This window comes from Puma concolor, chromosome A2 (assembly GCF_028749965.1).
Source record: "Puma concolor isolate L17-30 chromosome A2, mPumCon1.1.hap2, whole genome shotgun sequence".
NCBI lineage: Eukaryota > Metazoa > Chordata > Mammalia > Carnivora > Felidae > Puma > Puma concolor.
Window position 1 is genome coordinate 155363922 of NC_141668.1, and position 18340 is coordinate 155382261.

The following is an 18340-nucleotide window of genomic DNA, read 5'->3' on the forward strand; positions in this document are numbered from 1 at the left end:
TGCACAAGTTTTTAAGTTTTATTTATTTTTTTTTTGTAAGAGTGCTTTTAGTGTCAGATTTAATCTACAGTTCTTTTTTTTTTTTTTTTAATGTCTGTTTATTTTTGACAGAGAGGGAGAGAGAGACAGAGAGACAGAGCATGAGTGGGTGAGGGGTAGAGAGAGAGGAAGACACAGAATCCGAAACAGGCTCCAGGCTCCCAGGTGTCAGCACAGAGCCTGATGCGGGGCTTGAACCCACAAACCGTGAGATCATGACCTAAGCCGAAGTCGGACGCTCAGCCACCCAGGCGCCCCTAATCTACAGTTCTTAAGTGATATTTCTCTTAGGGTCAATGCCTGAGAGAAAGACAGAAAAGGGTCTCCAGTTTGAGTTAATTTTCCAGCCCACAGTCATTTCTTGTGAGCCATCTGAGTGGGGAATCTGGGAAGGAAGTAAGGCTGGCCTGCTGTGGGCAGACGGGGAGCAGGGGGTCCCCTCCTGCAGAGTGGAAGTGGCTCCCCACTTGCAGCTCAGTTGTCTGAGGTGAAGACGAGAACTGAGTTTCTCAGCCTGCCCCTGCTGATGGAGAGTACCTGTCTGCCCCAAGGGGATGGCTCCTTGCTGGTCCCCTACAACTCAGTGGCAGGTCCCTCACTGATTCCTGTAGGCACGTGGTTTTGCTGGAGGCATCAAGATTTCCTGCATGGGGTTGATGTCCCCTCATGGTGTTAGCTTCCTCCCCTCCCTGCAGCAGACTATAAACTTGGTTTGGTGACAGTATGGGGGAGAGCCAATCCTGACATTGTGACAAACGGAGACAAGATCAGGGTTGTAAGGTTTCCACATGTTATTCAGCTGTAGAGTTCAGCTATAGTTGTGCAGCTGGCAGTCTTATAAAGTACTTCCTTGCTAGCCCGCTGATTGGTGGGGGGGGCCAGTCAAGAGGTTCAGAGAAGCTAGGGTGCCCACGGTTAAGGAGCATAAGTGACTTCTGGATTCCAGCATGCACGAACCCCTGCAAGAAGAGGATTCCATGCAAGGGTGCAGGACTGCCTGTGGGTCAGCCAGCCCAGGCTGATAGGTGGGAAGAAAACATAAGCTATTAGACTGTATTGCTGGGGGTCATTTCTGGGAAAGCCAGGCCGGGTCTGGGGACGCTTCATGAGAAGGCACAGTGGCATTTGGGCCAAGGCGTGGAGGATGGGACTGGGAAGTGAATATTGAGGTAGCTGGAAAGGAGTATTCCAGGGGAGCAGCTCAGAGGGGGGAACAGTTGGGGGGAACAGTGGGGACAGTCAGGGAGGCTCCAGAGGGTTTGACAGCAAGCATTTGGCTGTGATTGCAGTAGGGGTGAGGTCTGAAAGTGCTGTTGGGTGCTTTGGTGGCCAAGTTCTGCAGGAGCCCAGGCTTCTAGCTGGGAGGGCAGCCACCCATATTTCTATATTGTACTTGAGCCTCATTTCTTGGCGCTCATGCAGAAGTTCCAAGCTGGGTGAGTAGGTGAACAGTTCAGAGCTGTGTAGAGGAAACTCTGTGGCATCTCTCTACGGTGCTATCCAGCAGGGCAGTGTGAGGCCGTTTCGTCCTTCTCTCATGTCTTTCTCAGCAGTCAGGTGGAGGCTCCTAAAGGTCATCAACTTGGCACAAACACTTGCCCTTGGCTCTCGGCTTTCCTGAGCATTTAGCCTGGATTGGACTGTCTCGTTCCGTCCCGTGACAGGGAGTCTCGTGGTGTGGCTGGCCAGCTCCTCGGGCTGCTCATGAGCTCAGGAGCAAGCTTTGGCTGTCAGCTTGCAGCTTCCCCAGTGGTGCCTGTCTCTCACCCGGCTCTATGGACCGGAGCAGTAGGACTTGGTGTGGCCACAGCAGTGTTCTGCACAGAAGCTGTGCTGGCCAGTACCCTAGCCATAGCCACATGTGGCTCTTGGGCCCCTGAAATGTGACCAACAGGATGTTACATTAAATTTTTTCACTTTTAGTTAATTAAAAAAAATTTTTTTTTAACATTTATTCAGTTTAAGAGACAGAGTGCGAGCAGGGGAGGGGCAGAGAGAGAGAAGGAGACACAGAATCTGAAGCAGGCTCCAGGCTCCAAGCTGTCAGTGCAAAGCCCGATGCAGGGCTCCAACTCATGAACTGTGAGATCATGACCTGAGCTGAAGTCGGATGACTGAGCCACCCAGGCCCCCCTCGTTTTTAGTTAATTTGTATTTAAATAGCCACACTTGACTTAGGGTTGTCTTATTGGACAGTGCATCTCTGGAGGACCTGTTCCCTCTCGCCCAACTCATAAGAGGCCATGTCTCTGACTGAACTCCTTATTTATTGAGAGCTATGAAGGAGAGGGTAAGTGGAAACCCAGATGACCATGAGATCAGCCTTGGGGAGCCTAGCGTTGCGGCAGAGGGCTTTGAGGTTGTCAGTCTTCATGGCCGCTGTCTGCAGCAGATGCTTATTTCTGTGTGCATTATTCTCTGTGTGTGCATTAACTCCGGTGGAGTTAAATGCTGACATTTCATCGAGGTACAGTTATGAGTTATGTGCTCAAGAGACTGGCAGTCTGGAGAGTAGAGCAGCGCCAAGGTGGAGGGGAGCACGTTGATAATGTCAGACTTTGGTGCACCGGGGAGGGTCTTGGCCAATGTGGGCTGAGGGTGGAAGGGGGAGCTGGAGGGAAGGGCTGGCAGTTGTTGGTGGGGGGACAGTGAGGGGTGGGGTGGTGGGGTGGGGTGGGGTGGAGTGGGGTAGGGGTGGAGAAGAGCCTAGTGTTCTAGGTGAGGAGTCAGACTTGTCTATGTCCTGCTCATCCGTCAGGAAGTTGCCGCTGGCCTGACCTCATGTGGCCATATCCCCATGCCCAGTATAGAAGAGTCACTGCCTCTATGTTGACAGCCTCTTGCAGATCGGCTGTCATAACATTTATGTGGCAGCTTGTGAGGGGATCTCTTGATTTGCTCAATCCACAAGCAGCCCTTTGAGGTGGGTTTAAAACAGTTTATCCCTGTTCCGTAGACCAGGAAGCCCTGGCCCTGTGTCCCTCTCTGCTTCTCACCCCCAGATGCTTGGGAAGAAGCAGCCCCCAGGATGGGGTCTCCTTCCCATCACACACAGAAACTGCAGTCAGGCCGCCTGGTGGACGCTGGGGGGTATAGTGGAGAGCATGGGCTTTGGAGCCAGATGGATTGTTTTGTTTGGTTTGTTTTAAGTTTTCGGAGCCAGATGGATTTTTTTTAAGTTTGTTTATTTTGAAAGAGAGAGAGAGAGAGCTCAAGGGAGCAGGGGAGAGAGAGAGAGGGACAGAATCCTCTCTCTAAGAGAGAGAGGGAGAGAATCCTAAGCAGGCTCTGCACTGTCAGCACAGAACCCGATGCTGGGCTGCAACTCAATGAACCGTGGGATCATGACCTTGAGCTGAAACCAAGAGTTGGACATTTAACTGAGTGAGCCACCCAAGTGCCCCCAGATGGATCTGATTTAAATCTCAGTTCCACACATCTGTGGGACCCAGAGTGGATCTTTAAAACTCTGAGCCTCCCTGGCCTTGTCTGTAAAACCGAGACATGGCTTCCGACCTCATCAAGTAGCTAGAAGAACAGAGAAAGAGGTCCATGAAGTGGCTAGTTCAAGGTCTTACCCACGAGCCTTTTATAAGTTGGATGTGTGTCCTTTCTCACCCACCCTGTCAAAGTGAGGAAGTCTGGGTGTCACTGCTGGGTGACAGTGGGTAGAGCTGGTGTTTCTAAGGGAAGCGAAGAGGACATCTCGGTGGTCCCCCCGGCTTTCCTCAGCCTAGCTCTCCTTCCTCGAAGTGGAATTCACGTTTAGTGCAGAGTGTTAGATTAACACAAGTAGATTTGCAGAGCCACAGCCAAGATGGTGTGTGTGTGTTCCCCATTCTTCCTGAGGACCAACCTTCTCTTCCCCAGCTCTGCTCAGACCCTGAGATCTTGGAGCCAGTGACAGGGAGAACCTTGTGGGTGGGAAGTTTGGGACTCTCAACACAGACACCTGTTGATGAGCCAGTGTTGCAACTTTGGATGGAGTCATCCCTTCAGAGGGCCTTAACTTGTCATGTGTGAAATGAAGGTGTCAGATCAGTCTGAGGTTTTCAAACCTACCTGTGCGTCAGGATCACCTGGGGAGACAAGGTGCATTCTTTTCTTTGGCTCCACCCCAAATCTCCTGTTGAGATCTTGGTATGGAGCCTAGAAATCATGCAGTTTTAAAGATCCCCAGATGATTCATTTTTTTTTTTTTTCTTTTTTACACAAATCTTTGATCACTTCCTTGACATTCTCCCATGACAAAAGGAAGGAGAACACCTCCTTTCCCTGGGGCATTAGTTGCACATCCTTATGGCAGGAACTCTGCAGTCAGCCATCAGACAGGTATTTATGGAGGACTGGCTGTGTGCCAGGCCTGGGGATCCAGATTGTGAATAAGACTGCTTCTCTTCCTCAAGGGGCTTCTCTAGGAGGGGTGGGAGACAGTATACGTGTGAACAGGGAAGATAGTGTCAGGAACCTGTGAGTGGCGGGGCGTGTGTGTGTGTGTGTGTGTGTGTGTGTGTGTGTGTGTGTGTAAGGAGGGGCTGTGTGTAAGACAGGAAGACCCCTCCGAGGGGGAGATTGGAGATGGTGGTGGTTGCAGGGGAGGGATGGGATGCCAGGATCTAGGGGAGAACATTCTAAACTGAGCAGAGAACTAGCTTGGCTTGTTTGAGGGGCAGAAAGAACCCCTGCGTGGCAGGCATCCAGTGAAGGGTTGGGGAGGTAGGGCAGGAACTTGAGTAGAGAGGCCCTGGCAGGCTGGGGCCACAGGGGCTGGGCTCTAGGGGCAGTGGGGAGCCATTGGAGACCTGACGGCTGGGCCCTGTCCTGACTGTGTGGAGGCAGGAGGCTGCTGCATTGGGCGAGCCGTGAGGGTCACAGGACATCCTGGCAGGTGGGCTGGGCTGGCTGGGGGGATGGTGGCACCTGTACCTGAGGTGAGAGGTACAGGGAGAGTGGTTTTGAAGGGGAATCAGGAGTGTGGTGTGGCTACATCGGGCCTATTAGCCATCTAGGTGGAGAGAGCCTGTCAAGCGGGCATCGGGACTGCAGAGAGATGCCTGTGTGGATAGGATCTGGAGCCCTGGGGCTAGAGGAGGTCCCCTAGGTGCCGGTTTAGCCAGCAGAGACGAAGGCTGGGGGAACAGGCATGTCAGAGGCACTAGCATAGGAAACTTGGATGGGGGTCAGGGGGGCTGAGAGAAGCCAGGTGAGGACCAGAATGGGTTTGGACCCGACAAGGTGATGGGCAAGCGATTTTGGTCCGGCTGTTTCCGGGAAGTGCGTGCGGGAGGGGAAGGTGCCAGGGGGGTCCTGGTCACAGCCTCGCCGTGGGTTAGGCCTGTCCTCTGCTTTGAGGCCACGCCAGCCTTCACCTTTGAGACTCCCTGATCTCCCAGGAGAGGCAGCACCAGGCTGAGGCAGTGCTCCTGTGGCCTTGCTCTCTGGGCTGGCCCGCTGTTGTGGTGTGGGCAGCCTTCCCCACCCCCTCCCCTGCAGGTGGGCAGGCCCTGAGGGCTGCTCCCAGGGGAGCTGAATGCTGTGCCCGAGTCAGCCCCCTGCACCGGGGGTTGTTGGAACAATTGCTTTTTGCCACCGTGCTCTGCCAATCCTGAGATCAATGGAGAGATAAATCTCTTCATGTTCCTGAGCTTTGTGAGTCTTTGGCCAGAAGTCGCCATGGTAACCCCTGCCTCCTGGGATGAAGATGAAGTGAGATGGTGTGTGCGCATGTGTCCTTTCTGCTACACTTGTATTTTACCCCTAGTGAGGACCCCTTTATTTTACAGATGTGACAGCAGAGACCGAGACAGGGCCCACACCCTGATCCTCTGACCTTGGTCACCTCCCTGGGGAGCCCACCGCCTCCTGGCCGAGTCCCGTGGTGCTCTGCCCGTGGCGTGGAACTGGTGCCTGCTTCCCCTGGGAGCCGAGCAGGGAGGGCCCTGCAGTGGCTGCCTCAAAGCGGAGGAGACCTTCCCGCAAACTGGTCTCATATTCTGGGGAGACACTACTGGCCTGGGCTAGGGGTGAGCCTCTAAGTGTCCCTCAGAGAGGGGGCAGGGCTTCTCGAGGTAGATGCATGCTGTTCTGGATCCTTCGCTGTTTAGCTCACCTGTCACCCGAGGCAGCCTCATGAAGCAGCCCTGGGCAGGAGGCCATAAGATGAGGTCCCTCTTTCTTGCTACGCAGCTGACACGTTGTTGGGGCCTCAGCTTTCCCTTTGAGTGACTCCTGTGGCGTGACAAGATGTAACCAGGTGTTTGCAAGGCCTACAAATGGGGGACAGAGGGTTGAAAAGCAAAGGAATCTTGAAATTCAAGCTGGTTTTTCATTTTTCCATTAGCTTTTTCCAAAAGAATTTTTGTGACCTTGGTGGTGAATCCCTCAGTTGTTGTTGCCTGTTTCCTAGAGCCAGGAGGGCAGAAGGGCGTGTGCTTCCCTCCAGGTAGCCGTCCTCTGGGTGTGCTTCGGGGACCTGAGGTACTCCTCTCTTTGGGGACTGACTTCTTACTGTCCTCTCTTTCGATTTTAGTAATGTGTTTTTTTTTATATATGGGCTTAACTTCTATTTTTGACAACTCTGTAGTGGCATTAAAAAAAATTCTCTTTGGGGCGCCTGGGTGGCGCAGTCGGTTGAGCGTCCGACTTCAGCCAGGTCACGATCTCGCGGTCCGTGAGTTCGAGCCCCGCGTCAGGCTCTGGGCTGATGGCTCGGAGCCTGGAGCCTGTTTCCGATTCTGTGTCTCCCTCTCTCTCTGCCCCTCCCCCGTTCATGCTCTGTCTCTCTCTGTCCCAAAAATAAATAAACGTTGAAAAAAAAAATTAAAAAAAAAATTCTCTTTTAATTGAAGTGTACTGTACATAGAGAAAAGGAGACAAATCAGCCCAGTGATTTTTTTTTTTTTTTTTTTTTTACACCACACGAGCACATTATGTAATCAGTCACTCAGATCAAGAAACATGGCAGCCTCCCAGAATTCCCCTCCTGCTCCCTGCCCGGGTGCTTGCGCCCCAAGATTAATCGTTTGGGACTTTTAACACCATTGGTTGGCTTTTCTTTCGAACTTTATACAAAGGGAGTCATAAAGTACATAGTCTTTTGGGGTCTGACTTCTTTCATTCATTGTTGTGTCTGAGCCATTGGGTGTGGTGTCAGTTCATTCTTACCGCTGTGCAGTATTCCATTATTCGAATGTACCCCATGGGATCTGTCCTCTAGGTTTTGAGGCTGGAGCCATAATGGACTGTGCTGTTAGTCCCGGTCTTATGAATGTCTTGGTGGACTTGTGTACATATGTCTGCTGGGTATGTATATGCCTAGGAGTAGAAGTGCTTGGTCATGGCTAGATACTGCCAGGCAGCTTTCCCAGTGGCTACACCATTTCACACTCCCACCAGCAGTGTCTGAGCATTCCTCTCTGACACTCCCAGCGGCTAGTCTTTTTCATTGAGCCATGCTGGTGGGGATGTAGTGGTATCTCTTTACGGCTTAAATTCGCAAATACGGTTGAGCATCTTTTCATATGTTTAAGTGAGTGCCTGTTCAAGCCTTTTGCCTTTTCCCCTTTTTTATTGGGTTGCCTGATACTGTTTCCTGTTAATTTCCAGTTCTTCATTAGTGTTCTGAGTAAGTCCTTTGTTCTGTAGATGTATTGCATTTTCTCCTCTTCTAGGCCTTGACTTTTCATGCTTTTTTTTTTTAAGTTTATTTATTTATTTTGAGAGAGAGAGAAAGACAGAGCATGTGCACATGTACAAGTGTGTGAGAGCAAGCACACAAGCGGAGGAGGGACAGAGAGAGTGGGAGAGAGAGAATCCCAAGCAGGCTCCGTGCCTAGTGCAGAGCTCAGAGCCTGATGGGGCTCAATCTCAGGACCGTGAGATCACGACCTGAGCCAGAACCAAGAGTCGGATGCCTAACCGACTGAGCCACCAGGTGCCCTGACTTTTCATCCTTTTAATTGATTTCTTTGGTGAACAGAAGACGTTCTTTATTTTTATGTAGTCCAATTCATCAAAAAATTTTTTTCTGAATATGTTCTGTGGCCTGCTTAAGGAAATGCAGTAGTTGTATACTTCTAGGTCATGATGATGTTCTCTTATGCTATATTCTAGAAGTTTTATTGTCTTACCTTTCACCTTTAGAGTTAAAAAAAAATTTTTTTTAATGTTTATTTATTTTTGAGAGAGAGAGAGACAGAGTGTGAGCCAGGGAGGGGCAGAGAGAGACGGAGACACAGAATCCGAAGCAGGCTCCAGGCTCCGAGCTGTCAGCACAGAGCCCAATGCGGGGCTCGAACCCACGAACCGTGAGATCATGACCTGAGCCGAAGTCAGACGCTTAACCGACTGACTGTCCAGGCACCCCTCGCCTTTAGATTTCCAGTCCGTTTGGAATTTCTTTGTTTTTGCATGGCGTGAGGTAGGAGTCAGGATTTTTTTTCCCCCAGCGTGGATATCAGTGACTCAGCACTATTCGTTATTTGGCATTTGTTTTTTAGAAAGAAGACTATTGGGGCGCCTGGGTGGCGCAGTCGGTTAAGCGTCCGACTTCAGCCAGGTCACGATCTCGCGGTCCGTGGGTTCGAGCCCCGCGTCAGGCTCTGGGCTGATGGCTCAGAGCCTGGAGCCTGTTTCCGATTCTGTGTCTCCCTCTCTCTCTCTGCCCCTCCCCCGTTCATGCTCTGTCTCTCTCTGTCCGAAAAATAAATAAACGTTGAAAAAAAAAATGTTTAAAAAAAAGAAAGAAGACTATTTTCTTGTGAATGGTTGGCACAGCATCCTTGATGATACTGCTAACCTCACGCAACATCTCGATAATAATTGTGGTGATTATAATAGTAGCAGTAGCTAGTAGTAGTGGCTTTTTTTGGCATGTTAGTCCCAGTTTCTGCCAGCTCCTCAGTAGACGGGTAGCTCCTTGTAGGCGGCGACCACTCCTAAACTTACTTAACATCTCCCAGTGGCGCCCCCCCCCCCCCCCCCGAATGGCACCTTACTGAGTGCTCTGTGTCCCATGACTCTGAGCTCCCTGGGCTTTGTGCATCAAAAGAGGACTGGCTGGACTTGCAGGGTGGGCAGGGACCCGCCAAGCCAGTTCCTCAAGAGCTGCTTGGCACTGCCATCCATGCCCCGGACCAACTGAGCAGGGGTGTTCTGAAAAGAAATAGGAGTTGCCTCAAACAGTTGCTTCTAGGTCACTTGTTTCAGGCTTGGGCTGCGTGCTTTAAATTGGCCGCCTAGGTGGCTCAGTCGGCTGAGTGTCCGACTTCGGCTCAGGTCACCATCTCCCGGTTCATGGGTTTGAGCCTCGCATCGGGCTCTGTGTTGACAGCTTGCGCACAGCCTGGAGCCTGGTTCAGATTCTGTGTCTCCTTGTCCCTCCGCCCCCCTCATACTGTCAAAAGTAAAAAAATGTTAAAAAAAAAAAAAAAAGTAAAAAAAGACACAAAACAAAACATTTGGCCCCTGTGGACATTTGGGCCAGGATGTGGTCGATCTGTAGTGCTAAGTATTATAATTTTGATTTGAAATGCAATCACGTTCTTGTTTAGGGGGAAGATGTGGCCTGTGTTTCATGTTGGGATAGTGAGGAACACTTCCCCAACCCACACCCACACACTTCCCCACATGCCCCCCGAGATTCCCAAGCCACCCCCAGTGCATGTATGCATACACATATATAGTATACCTGCCCACCCTCCAGTCCCCACACCCCCACTCCCTCTACACCCCCAGCTCCCAGTGCCTCCAGCCCACACCTACACACAACCCGTACCTCCCCAGACTACACACACACAACTCCCCCATACTCACAAGCCGCCCCCCCCCCCAACACACTGTTCCCTCAACACTCCCCTGCTACACACACGCTCAGCAGCTGGGAGGGGCTTGTCATTTCTAAGCGGCTGTAGAGGTTCAGGAGACCCCACTGCAGCACTTGATGTGGCTTGAATGTGTCTAGCCCTGCTTCCTTCAGGGCCCTTCCCTTAACCCTTGGTGGCCTGGCTTCTCCCCAGTTTTGTTTAGGAGGGAAGCAATGGCTTGTACTCTTGAAAGAATTCCAAGAGGAAAAACAGTCACTGTGGTAACGATGCCCCGTGGGGAGTAAAAATCCACACTCGAGGGCTGTTTTCATTCAGGCTTCTAAAGAGCTGCTCTGTCTGGAGAAAGTGTGAGCGGCTGGAGCAGAAGACATTTGTCCTTTCAAGGACAGCCCTTCTCTCCTGCCTCCACACTGTGTTCTGGGCCTGGTACCACCAGATTTTTTTTTAAATTTTTTTTAATGTTTATTTACTTTTGAGAGAGAGAGAGAGAGCTCAAGCAGGCAAGGGGTAGAGAGAGGGAAACACAGAATCTCAGTCAGGCTCCAGGCTCTGAGCTGTCAGCACAGAGCCTGGTGTGGGGCTCAAACTCATGAACTGTGAGATCATGACCTGAGCTGAAGTCGGACGCTTAACCGACGGAGCCACCGAGGCGCCCCAAGATTTCTTGCGGGGGGGGGGGGGGCAGGGAGGGAGAGGGGGGAGCGGGTAATTGAATCCTAAAGAAAATGCACCTGTGTTTGCTACCTGGGTGAGGAAGCCATCAGATGAGAGAACTTTCCCTGCTCGGGGTCCGGGGGTCCAGGAGCCCAGAACTGTTCAGGAGTGGACGTGTGCACTGGGCCCTCTGGGACAAGGAGTAGGTCACTGAGCCCTTTGAGCCCTCCTTGTGCACCCGGCCAGCATCACTCTTCTTGTTGAGTGCCTGCTATGTGCCAGGCCCTGTGTAGGGCTTGGGGACTGAGGTCAGCAAGGGCAGACTGGGGACCCCGTGGGGAGACTGGACCCGTGTCCCACCAATATAATAATATAATAATAATAATAATAATATAAGAAATTATAGGGGCGCTTGGGTGGCTCAGTCAGTTAAGCGGCCGACTTCGGCTCAGGTCATGATTTCGCGGTCCGTGAGTTCGAGCCCCGCGTCAGGCTCTGTGCTGACAGCTCAGAGCCTGGAGCCTGTTTCAGATTCTGTGTCTCCCTGTCTCTGACCCTCCCCGTTCATGCTCTGTCTCAAAAATAAATAAACGTTAAAAAAAAAACTAAAAAAAAAAAGAAATTGTAAGACAACACAGCGCTACACACTGGGGAGGGGTGTCCCAGAGCCACGAGAGTCCTGGAGGGAGGGCTGGGAGCACTTGTACTCCATACACGGTGCGCTGTGCCGAGGAGAGAGCTTCTGAACCCGCTGTGAATGTGCTGACCCCACTTGATCTCCTTGGTTAGCTTATGGGGCTGTCCCCATTTGGGCTCTGTGTTCCAGGCTGTGTAGCTCTCCAACTGGAGTGAGACCTGGCCGAGGCGCTGAGAGAACATCTGAGAAGGGATCAAGCGCAGGGCATGGAGGATGACAGCTATGGGGAGGCATGGAAGAAGAGGAGGGGTGAGGCAGCACTGGCAGGTGTGGAGGTGGTCCAAATTTGGGAAGACCCTGTGTGGAAACCGCCTGCCTCCCCCGGTTCCCTGCACACTGTGGCTGGTCTCTTCTGGCTTGGCCTCACATTCTCTGCGTGCATGTAGGGTCTGCCCTTCTGAACTGGTCAGCCCAAGGGCAAGAGCTTGGTCGCCCACTGGGTGATGCTGGCGGCCGCTCTGGGTGACCTGAGGGAAGGAAAGAGGCATGCGTGCGGGGATCTGTTCTGTGACCCGTTTTGGCAGTGGGGTGAGGGGAGTGGACATCACTGGGCAGGGGGGTGGGATGTTGTGGGCCTCACGCTTTGAGGGCACAGGCCTTGTGCTGGGGCTCCACCGTCATCACCGTGGTTGGCGCCTCCTCACTGAGGACCTACTCCATGCGGGCCACGGCACAGGGCTCCTCACACCGTGTCGACTCTCGTTATCAGCTCTCCGCAGCCGAGGAAGGTACAGCCCCGCAAAGCTAGTGATCGACCAAGTTCACGGCAAGCCGGTCAGCTCCCAGCTGCTTCCTCGTGTGCTTCTGCCTTCTCAGCCCCTCAGCCCAGCACATGGCTTAAAAAAGTACTCTTGGCTTCTCGAGGAAATATGTATAGGTGAGGATTAAAAGACCTCCTTTAAGCAGTATTTCCGCCCACAAATAAATGTGCCAGTTCTGACTTATAGTTTAAATTTGGTTTCAATTAGGATTTTATCACTTCTGAATCACACCAGAGAGAAGACAGCTGCCTTACCTTTACTTCTCCCCAGACTGTGACACTTGGAGAAGCAGCTGATCAGAGGTTAAAATAGCTTCTAGTCGCCCAGAAGCCTCAGCACACTTTGTCGCTCTGTAAAGTGCTGACTTGCTTGGGAATTGACGTGCAAAGAATTTGCTTTTCCAACCTGCTCGTGTTGGGGCTGTGTACCTTGCACGCTCAGCTCCCTGTTGGGATGGAGCGATGGGGAGGCAGACCCCAGGCCAGCTGAGTGCCTTGCCTGCGTCAGCCATTGGCCTTTGTGATGGACTTGGCTGGGGGGAGGGGGTGCTGGGGCCAAGTACACAGAACACCCGACATCCTGCGCCCGGCTTCTCCATTTGCAAAGTGGGCGTCAGAACCCTTTATGCTGCTTACCTCCCAAGGTCTCCCCGTGGATCCAATGAGCTGTGGGACCTAAGACAATTTTGAGCCCTGAAAGTCCTGCACATACTTTACGGTTAGGTTATTGCTATAAAGGGTCACGTGTAGCCCGGGTACTTAGTTGCAAGCAACAGAAATCTATTTTGTTTGTTTAGAAAACAAGAGGCAGTCTTGGAGGTATGCAGGCAAAAAGAAGCCCAGCAGTTCTTGTGAAAAGTGGCTCCCCTACCTGCCTACCTGCCTCTGTACTAGACTCAGCCGTGGGCTCGGCTGCGGCCCTGCAGTCCTGTTGCAGCTGCTGCCAAAGGGAAGTCTGTGCTGCTGCCCCCTGCCCCCTTCCAAGCTCGGAAAGTGAGTGTAGGGCGCTCTCAGCCTCTGCACTGTGCAGCTGGCTCTGTTTTGCCCAGGCTTAGGTAGAGCCTTCCCACGTAAGGCGGGGGCACAGGCACTGGGCGGCCCATAGAGTGACCTGGGAACTCAGGGTCCGTTCTCCTTCCTCCATGGCTGCAGGCAACCTGATAGTGTAGACAGCCTGGTCAGCTTGAAGTCAGGAGACTGTGGTCCAGGCCTAGCTCTTGTCCTTCTCGTCCTGCACGTTTCACCTGGACCTCCTGCTGCCCTCAGGATGTTTATGTTGCATGAGAGCTTTGTCTGTACTGCTCCTCATCCTGCCTGCTCTGTCCAGAGCCCACCCTGGTCACTGCAGCTTGGGGCGGCCTCCTACCGCTCACTTCCTCTCCTCGGTCAGCCTCTCTAAGAGGAGGGACGGGGTCTGACTCGGAGGCTCTTCCGGTGGACCATGTGGCAGAAGTGTGACCCGGGAGTGGGCAGGCTCTGTGAGCATTCAGACTTCCAGGTCTTACCGGGAAGATTGTGACTTGGTAGGTTCTATTTATAACAAGTTCCGTGGGCCACTGGATCTGGTTCATCCTGTACCTGATGTTATCTGAGGCCTTTGCAGCCCTAACAGTTTGTGGTTTTCTTTCTTTTCTCATTTGGTAAGAATGGACATGGTCACACTTCTCTGGCTGTTATGCAGAACACACACCCAAGCCTTATTTTGAAAGTTTTGGAAGCATGATGCAATCAGAAAACCTCAGTTTTAGTGCTGACCTATCTTTTATTAGCTGCGAACCGTTGAGTAAGTCCTTTAGTTGTTCCAAACCTCACTGCACGGAGGGGGTGACCATACCTGATCCCAGGGAAGTTGTGGGGCCAGAGGCCCTATGTGCGTGTGAGAGGGAGACGTGAATAGCTGTGTGGGCAGTGCACTGTGCAGGTGGAACGGGCTGCCCCTCCACACAGACTCCCAGGCAGCTGCCCTCTGCCACCCTGGGGATGAGAAAGTGGCTCTCTTGACCCATATCCGACTCGGTTTTCAGTGGCTTCACCCGGTGACCCTTGCCCTTTCCTTTCTGGTCCTTTGTGCTCTTTATAAATCACACTCTGTAGTCACGTTGTTGCTACCCCCTGCCTGTCCTCTGGCTTTTCCTGGCTTCTCAGTCCCCGCGGGCTAATGTCTGTAGCCCCTGGGGCAAGCCTCCATGCTGGCGCCTCCTTCCCGCAGCCCCAGTGCACCTTGGATGTCTCCCTCCTCTCCACAGAGACGGGGCTCAGGCTTAGCACACCTGCTCCTTCCAGTTCCCCTCATGCCCCTGCCCTCCACGGACAGCTCACGCTTCTTGCAGGTGAGTTCAGGTTTCATCTTGTCAGCTGTTAGTCACCCAGGAAGTCACAGCGCTCACGCCGTGTGATGACTATCCATTCACCTGTCTCCTTCCCCTTTCATCTGCCCCCGTCCGCCTGAGGGCAGCGGTCATGTCTTCCTCACCTTTCTGTTCACAGAGGACAAGGCTCAGAGACACTCTGAAAATAGTTGAATGAAGAAATGAGGCCACTAGACAGGCACGTGGATTTGGGAGTTGGCCGGGCTGAGACTTTTCTCAGGGAGAAGCAGAGTTGCCTTTACTTAAGAGTCTGTAGTCTGTGGCCATACCTGCCAGATGAACTGCACTGTGTGCGAAGTCTATCCAGACCACACAGTTTCCAAAGTCGGTTGTTCAGGCATGGACTGGGGCGCTTGGACGCCCGCCCACGCAGAAAAGGAGCGGCGCATCCCGGTTGATCACACGCTTTGAGTAAAGCCAGTGGTGTCATGTGGATAGCAGGAACCCTGATGTGGTCTTGTTGGTGGCTGTCAGGGAACGCTTGGGGGGACCCAGCACGGGTGTGAACAGGCACATGGGCCTGGTGGGGAGGGGGAGGTAGAAGAGTAATTTTCAGGGTCACTTACTGGGGTTTTCAGGCCCTTGCTTGCCGTTTCCCTTGGATTCAGGGATGGTGAACACGTGATAGGTGGGCTTCCTCTTCCCTCGGGGGCTCAGGCTGAGAATCCCGTCCACCATCCAGGGTTCATGTGCAGAGGGGAAGCCCGTTTGCTCTGTAGTCGGACAGATCTGGTGAGGGTCAGGTGCCAGCTGTACGGCCTCAGGACCGGAGATTCTGGGTGGCTGTTCCATCCCCCCGAAACAGCCAGCTGGGCTCCTGTTGCAGTGCTGTGTGACTCTGCTGTCCACTGTGAAGCACGGGACGGGGGTTCTGGGCCAGCCTCCCAGTGCCACACGAGGCCGTCTCATACCGGGGCAGGGGGTTTCTCAGCTTCGCGGACCTTCTTGTTTGCCTTGTGATTCGCTTGCTCTTGCTCCAGCCGTGGGCTTTACCACGGTGAGGAAGTCCTGGTGGTTGCGAGTTCTGCTTTGTGGCAGAGGACGCGTTTTCCCTCCCCAAAACGGGAAATGGTGAGGCCGGGTGAGAGGGTGGGGAGGTAACCTCACCGCTCACCATCAGTTGGTTTCTTAACTGAAATTTTTGTCATGAGCTGGGCAGCTGTCTGGCCTCGTTGGAGGGTGCTCGTCCTCCAGCGCAGCTGCTGGTTTGGCTGCTGGGCCCAGTCCCGGGCTGCAGAGGGACGCCAGTGTGCGTCTGCCCTCCTCTTCCCGTGGCATGCTGGTTCTTTGGGTTTTGTGTGTTTTTAAGCTTGACAGAGGTCACTAAACGTTGACGAGGCTGCATTGGGCCTGAAGGCCAGCCTTGGTTTCCTGCTTTCCCGTTGAGCCGGGTGAAGGTCAGGAGAGTCTGTGTAGGGTGTGAGGACAGTCCAGACAGTGAGCTACACACAGCTGGGTTCCTCTAGCTGTTTTAGATCATTTTGTTATTAAATCACTTTGACGACGGAATGAAAGGAAATGGAAAAAACATTACCCACAGTCGTGCTGTGTGAGCCCGTGAAGTCTCAGGCCACCGCCTGTGTCTTGTTGCCATGGTTTGGCTCACGGCTATGTGTGTGGGCTCTGTGCCTCTCACGGTCCCGTGTGTTCTGTTTCGTGGTGCCGTTCCCGTGACCGCGTGGCCTAGCCGCACCAGCAGGTTGGACTCCCCTCGTAGCTCCAGTCCTCCCTGTTAGGAGAAACCTAGCTGTGAGCACCTCTCTGCGCATTGCTCTTTTCTCTCCTTGTGGTGCTTTTCTGGAATTGAAGTTCCTGGCTCAGAAATGGTCCCGTCTGGGTCACATCTCTCTGAAACTACACCAGGAAGAGACGGGAGGCAGTGTGATGCTGATGCAGACGTGCTGTTATACACCCATGAGACCCCGTGTGTGTGTGTGTGAGGTGGGGGTGGCCGTGTGGCCAGAGCAGAGGGCTGGGTTCTATGGGGAGCAGCCTAGACTTGAGGCCCACCCTCCCCTTTGGACCCTGGGACCTGAGCTGTGTGACTCCAGGTGGGCTCTAGACTCGCATTTTTCTAATCTGTGAAAGCAAGCAAGCAGCCCTGACCTTATTAGACTTTTCTGACGACTACTCAAGTAATAATTATTTCAGTTAATTGAATCATCGGTTGCCTGGCGTGCTGTCGTGACCGCTATTATTGTAGGAAATACAGTAGAGCAGGGATGAGGAGCAGTCGGGTCCCGCCCTCCCGGAGCTCACCTTCCACTGGGAAGTCTTCTCATTTGATGGACCTGGTTAGATATGATACTTCCCACACTCCTAGGAAGTGGGCACGGTTGAGATTTTTGCCCTCGATCTACAGGGGAGAAGCAGAGGTGCAGGTGATTGTCGGAGGGGAGTGTAGCACTGACAGCTGAGTGGTGAACACGCAGATGTGTGTGGTGGGAAGAACCGCATGTGTGGCAGCAGGGAACTGGGCTTCTGGCTGTGTCCCCAAAGCAGTGGGAAGAGTAGGGGTCTGACGTGCACAGACCTGAGTTAGGTGCCACCCAGCCTCAGTCTTTGCGTCCATGAGACAAACCTACTGACCCCTGATGCCTGGAAGTTGTGGGAGGAGAACCTTGTGTATAGGGGAGGAATTAGCATGTGTGTCCTACCTCCTCTGGCTTGCTCATTCACTCTTTTGCTGTTAGTCCCGCTGCCGTAATGTGCTAGGTGCTGGGGAACAGAGATGGAGAGGCCTCTCAGAGCGCCCCCTTTAGGGGGGAAAGACAGATGATAAAATCGCATGCTGGCAAATCCAGGTAAAATCCAGTGTCTGGGGTACTTATCAGTGGAGGGCCTGCCTGGGGAAGAAAGCCCTTCTGCTGAACAGGGGTGTGACCTGCGGCCCACACAGCGGGGGACGTGCCGAAGCCCACCTGCCGTCTGCCAGCTGCCCTGCAGTTGGGTGGTATGTGCAGAGCGATGGCTTCTGTGGGGAAGCCTCCCGCGGGTGGTGCCTGTCCTTCCAGCCTGGGGCCCTTGTCACTCATCCCCGAGGGGATCAGATGGGTCATTCTTAACTTGAGCTTCAATTTTAAAAATGACACGTTTGTCACCTACAGAAACTTGGCAAAAAAATAAAGAAGCGGTATTAGAAAAGGATGATGCCTTCCATTCACCCATCACTACTTTTGAAAAGGTTAGAGGTAGATCAGTTTCTCTGCGGGTTGGACTGACAGTAACTGGTCTCTTGTTTCCCAGCCTGGATCTGGGCCCTGGGCCCTGGGTACCTGTTAAGTCTGTTTTGGTGCCCAGAACTCAACCGGCTATCCACTTTCTTGGGGGTTTTTTGGTGTGTGTGGGGTACAGTCAGAGCAAGGGGTGGAGGGGATGAAAACGGGGAACAGCTAGCTGGTTCCCCAGGGGGGTGCAGACACGATGGACATGACGGCGGGACTCGGGGGACACCCCTGGATGCCAGGCCTGGCACGTAGGTCCTGCACCAGAAGGCAGACCCAGGTTACTTTCTTTAATCCTTGACATCACTGCTGGAGTAGCGCCGGCCCTGCTTTAACAGGGGAGGAATTGGAGAGGTCCTGAGTTTGCCGCGCTTCCCACCCTCTCTGAGCTGTGGAGCTGTGGCTTGCCTGCGCCTGCCGGTCTAGCCCTGCTGCCTGGGCTTCCTCGTCCCATAGGGCCCTCCCCTCTGGCGGCCCAGAGGCACTGGCCCTGGCTGGCCGTGTGTGAAGGAAAGGGGGCGCCTGGTCTTTGCCCTGCCCTCAGCAGGACCTTTCAAGGGCTTCTTTCCTGCTGGGGACACGGGGCCCGTGGGGGTCGTCCCAAGCCTCTGCACCTCACAGTGCTACTTGTTCCCTCTGCTGCCCTTTCCCCTTGCCCCCACTCCTTAAGGTGCAGGCCAGGGGGTACTTCCTTTGGAGAGCCTCCCCGGATACCTCAAATGCCACCCAGAGAACTCTGTGTGCCTCCCCACCAGCACCATGCTGTTGACGCC

General features: G+C 53.3%; 1 protein-coding gene across 2 annotated transcripts in view; it reads left to right on the forward strand.

The window, feature by feature from the left end:
- CCDC12 (coiled-coil domain containing 12) overlaps positions 1-18340 on the forward strand; it is a 53995-nt gene that overhangs the window by 7005 nt on the left and 28650 nt on the right. The window contains exon 1 of one of the 2 annotated variants that reach the window (XM_086698381.1): positions 2032-2329. The exons of the other annotated variant lie outside the window; for it this stretch is intronic. Within the exon in view, the coding sequence (XP_086554507.1) occupies positions 2318-2329 (12 nt within the window). The 5' untranslated portion in view covers positions 2032-2317. Of the gene's footprint in view, positions 1-2031; positions 2330-18340 lie in introns of those variants that run through there. 2 annotated transcript variants of the gene reach the window in all.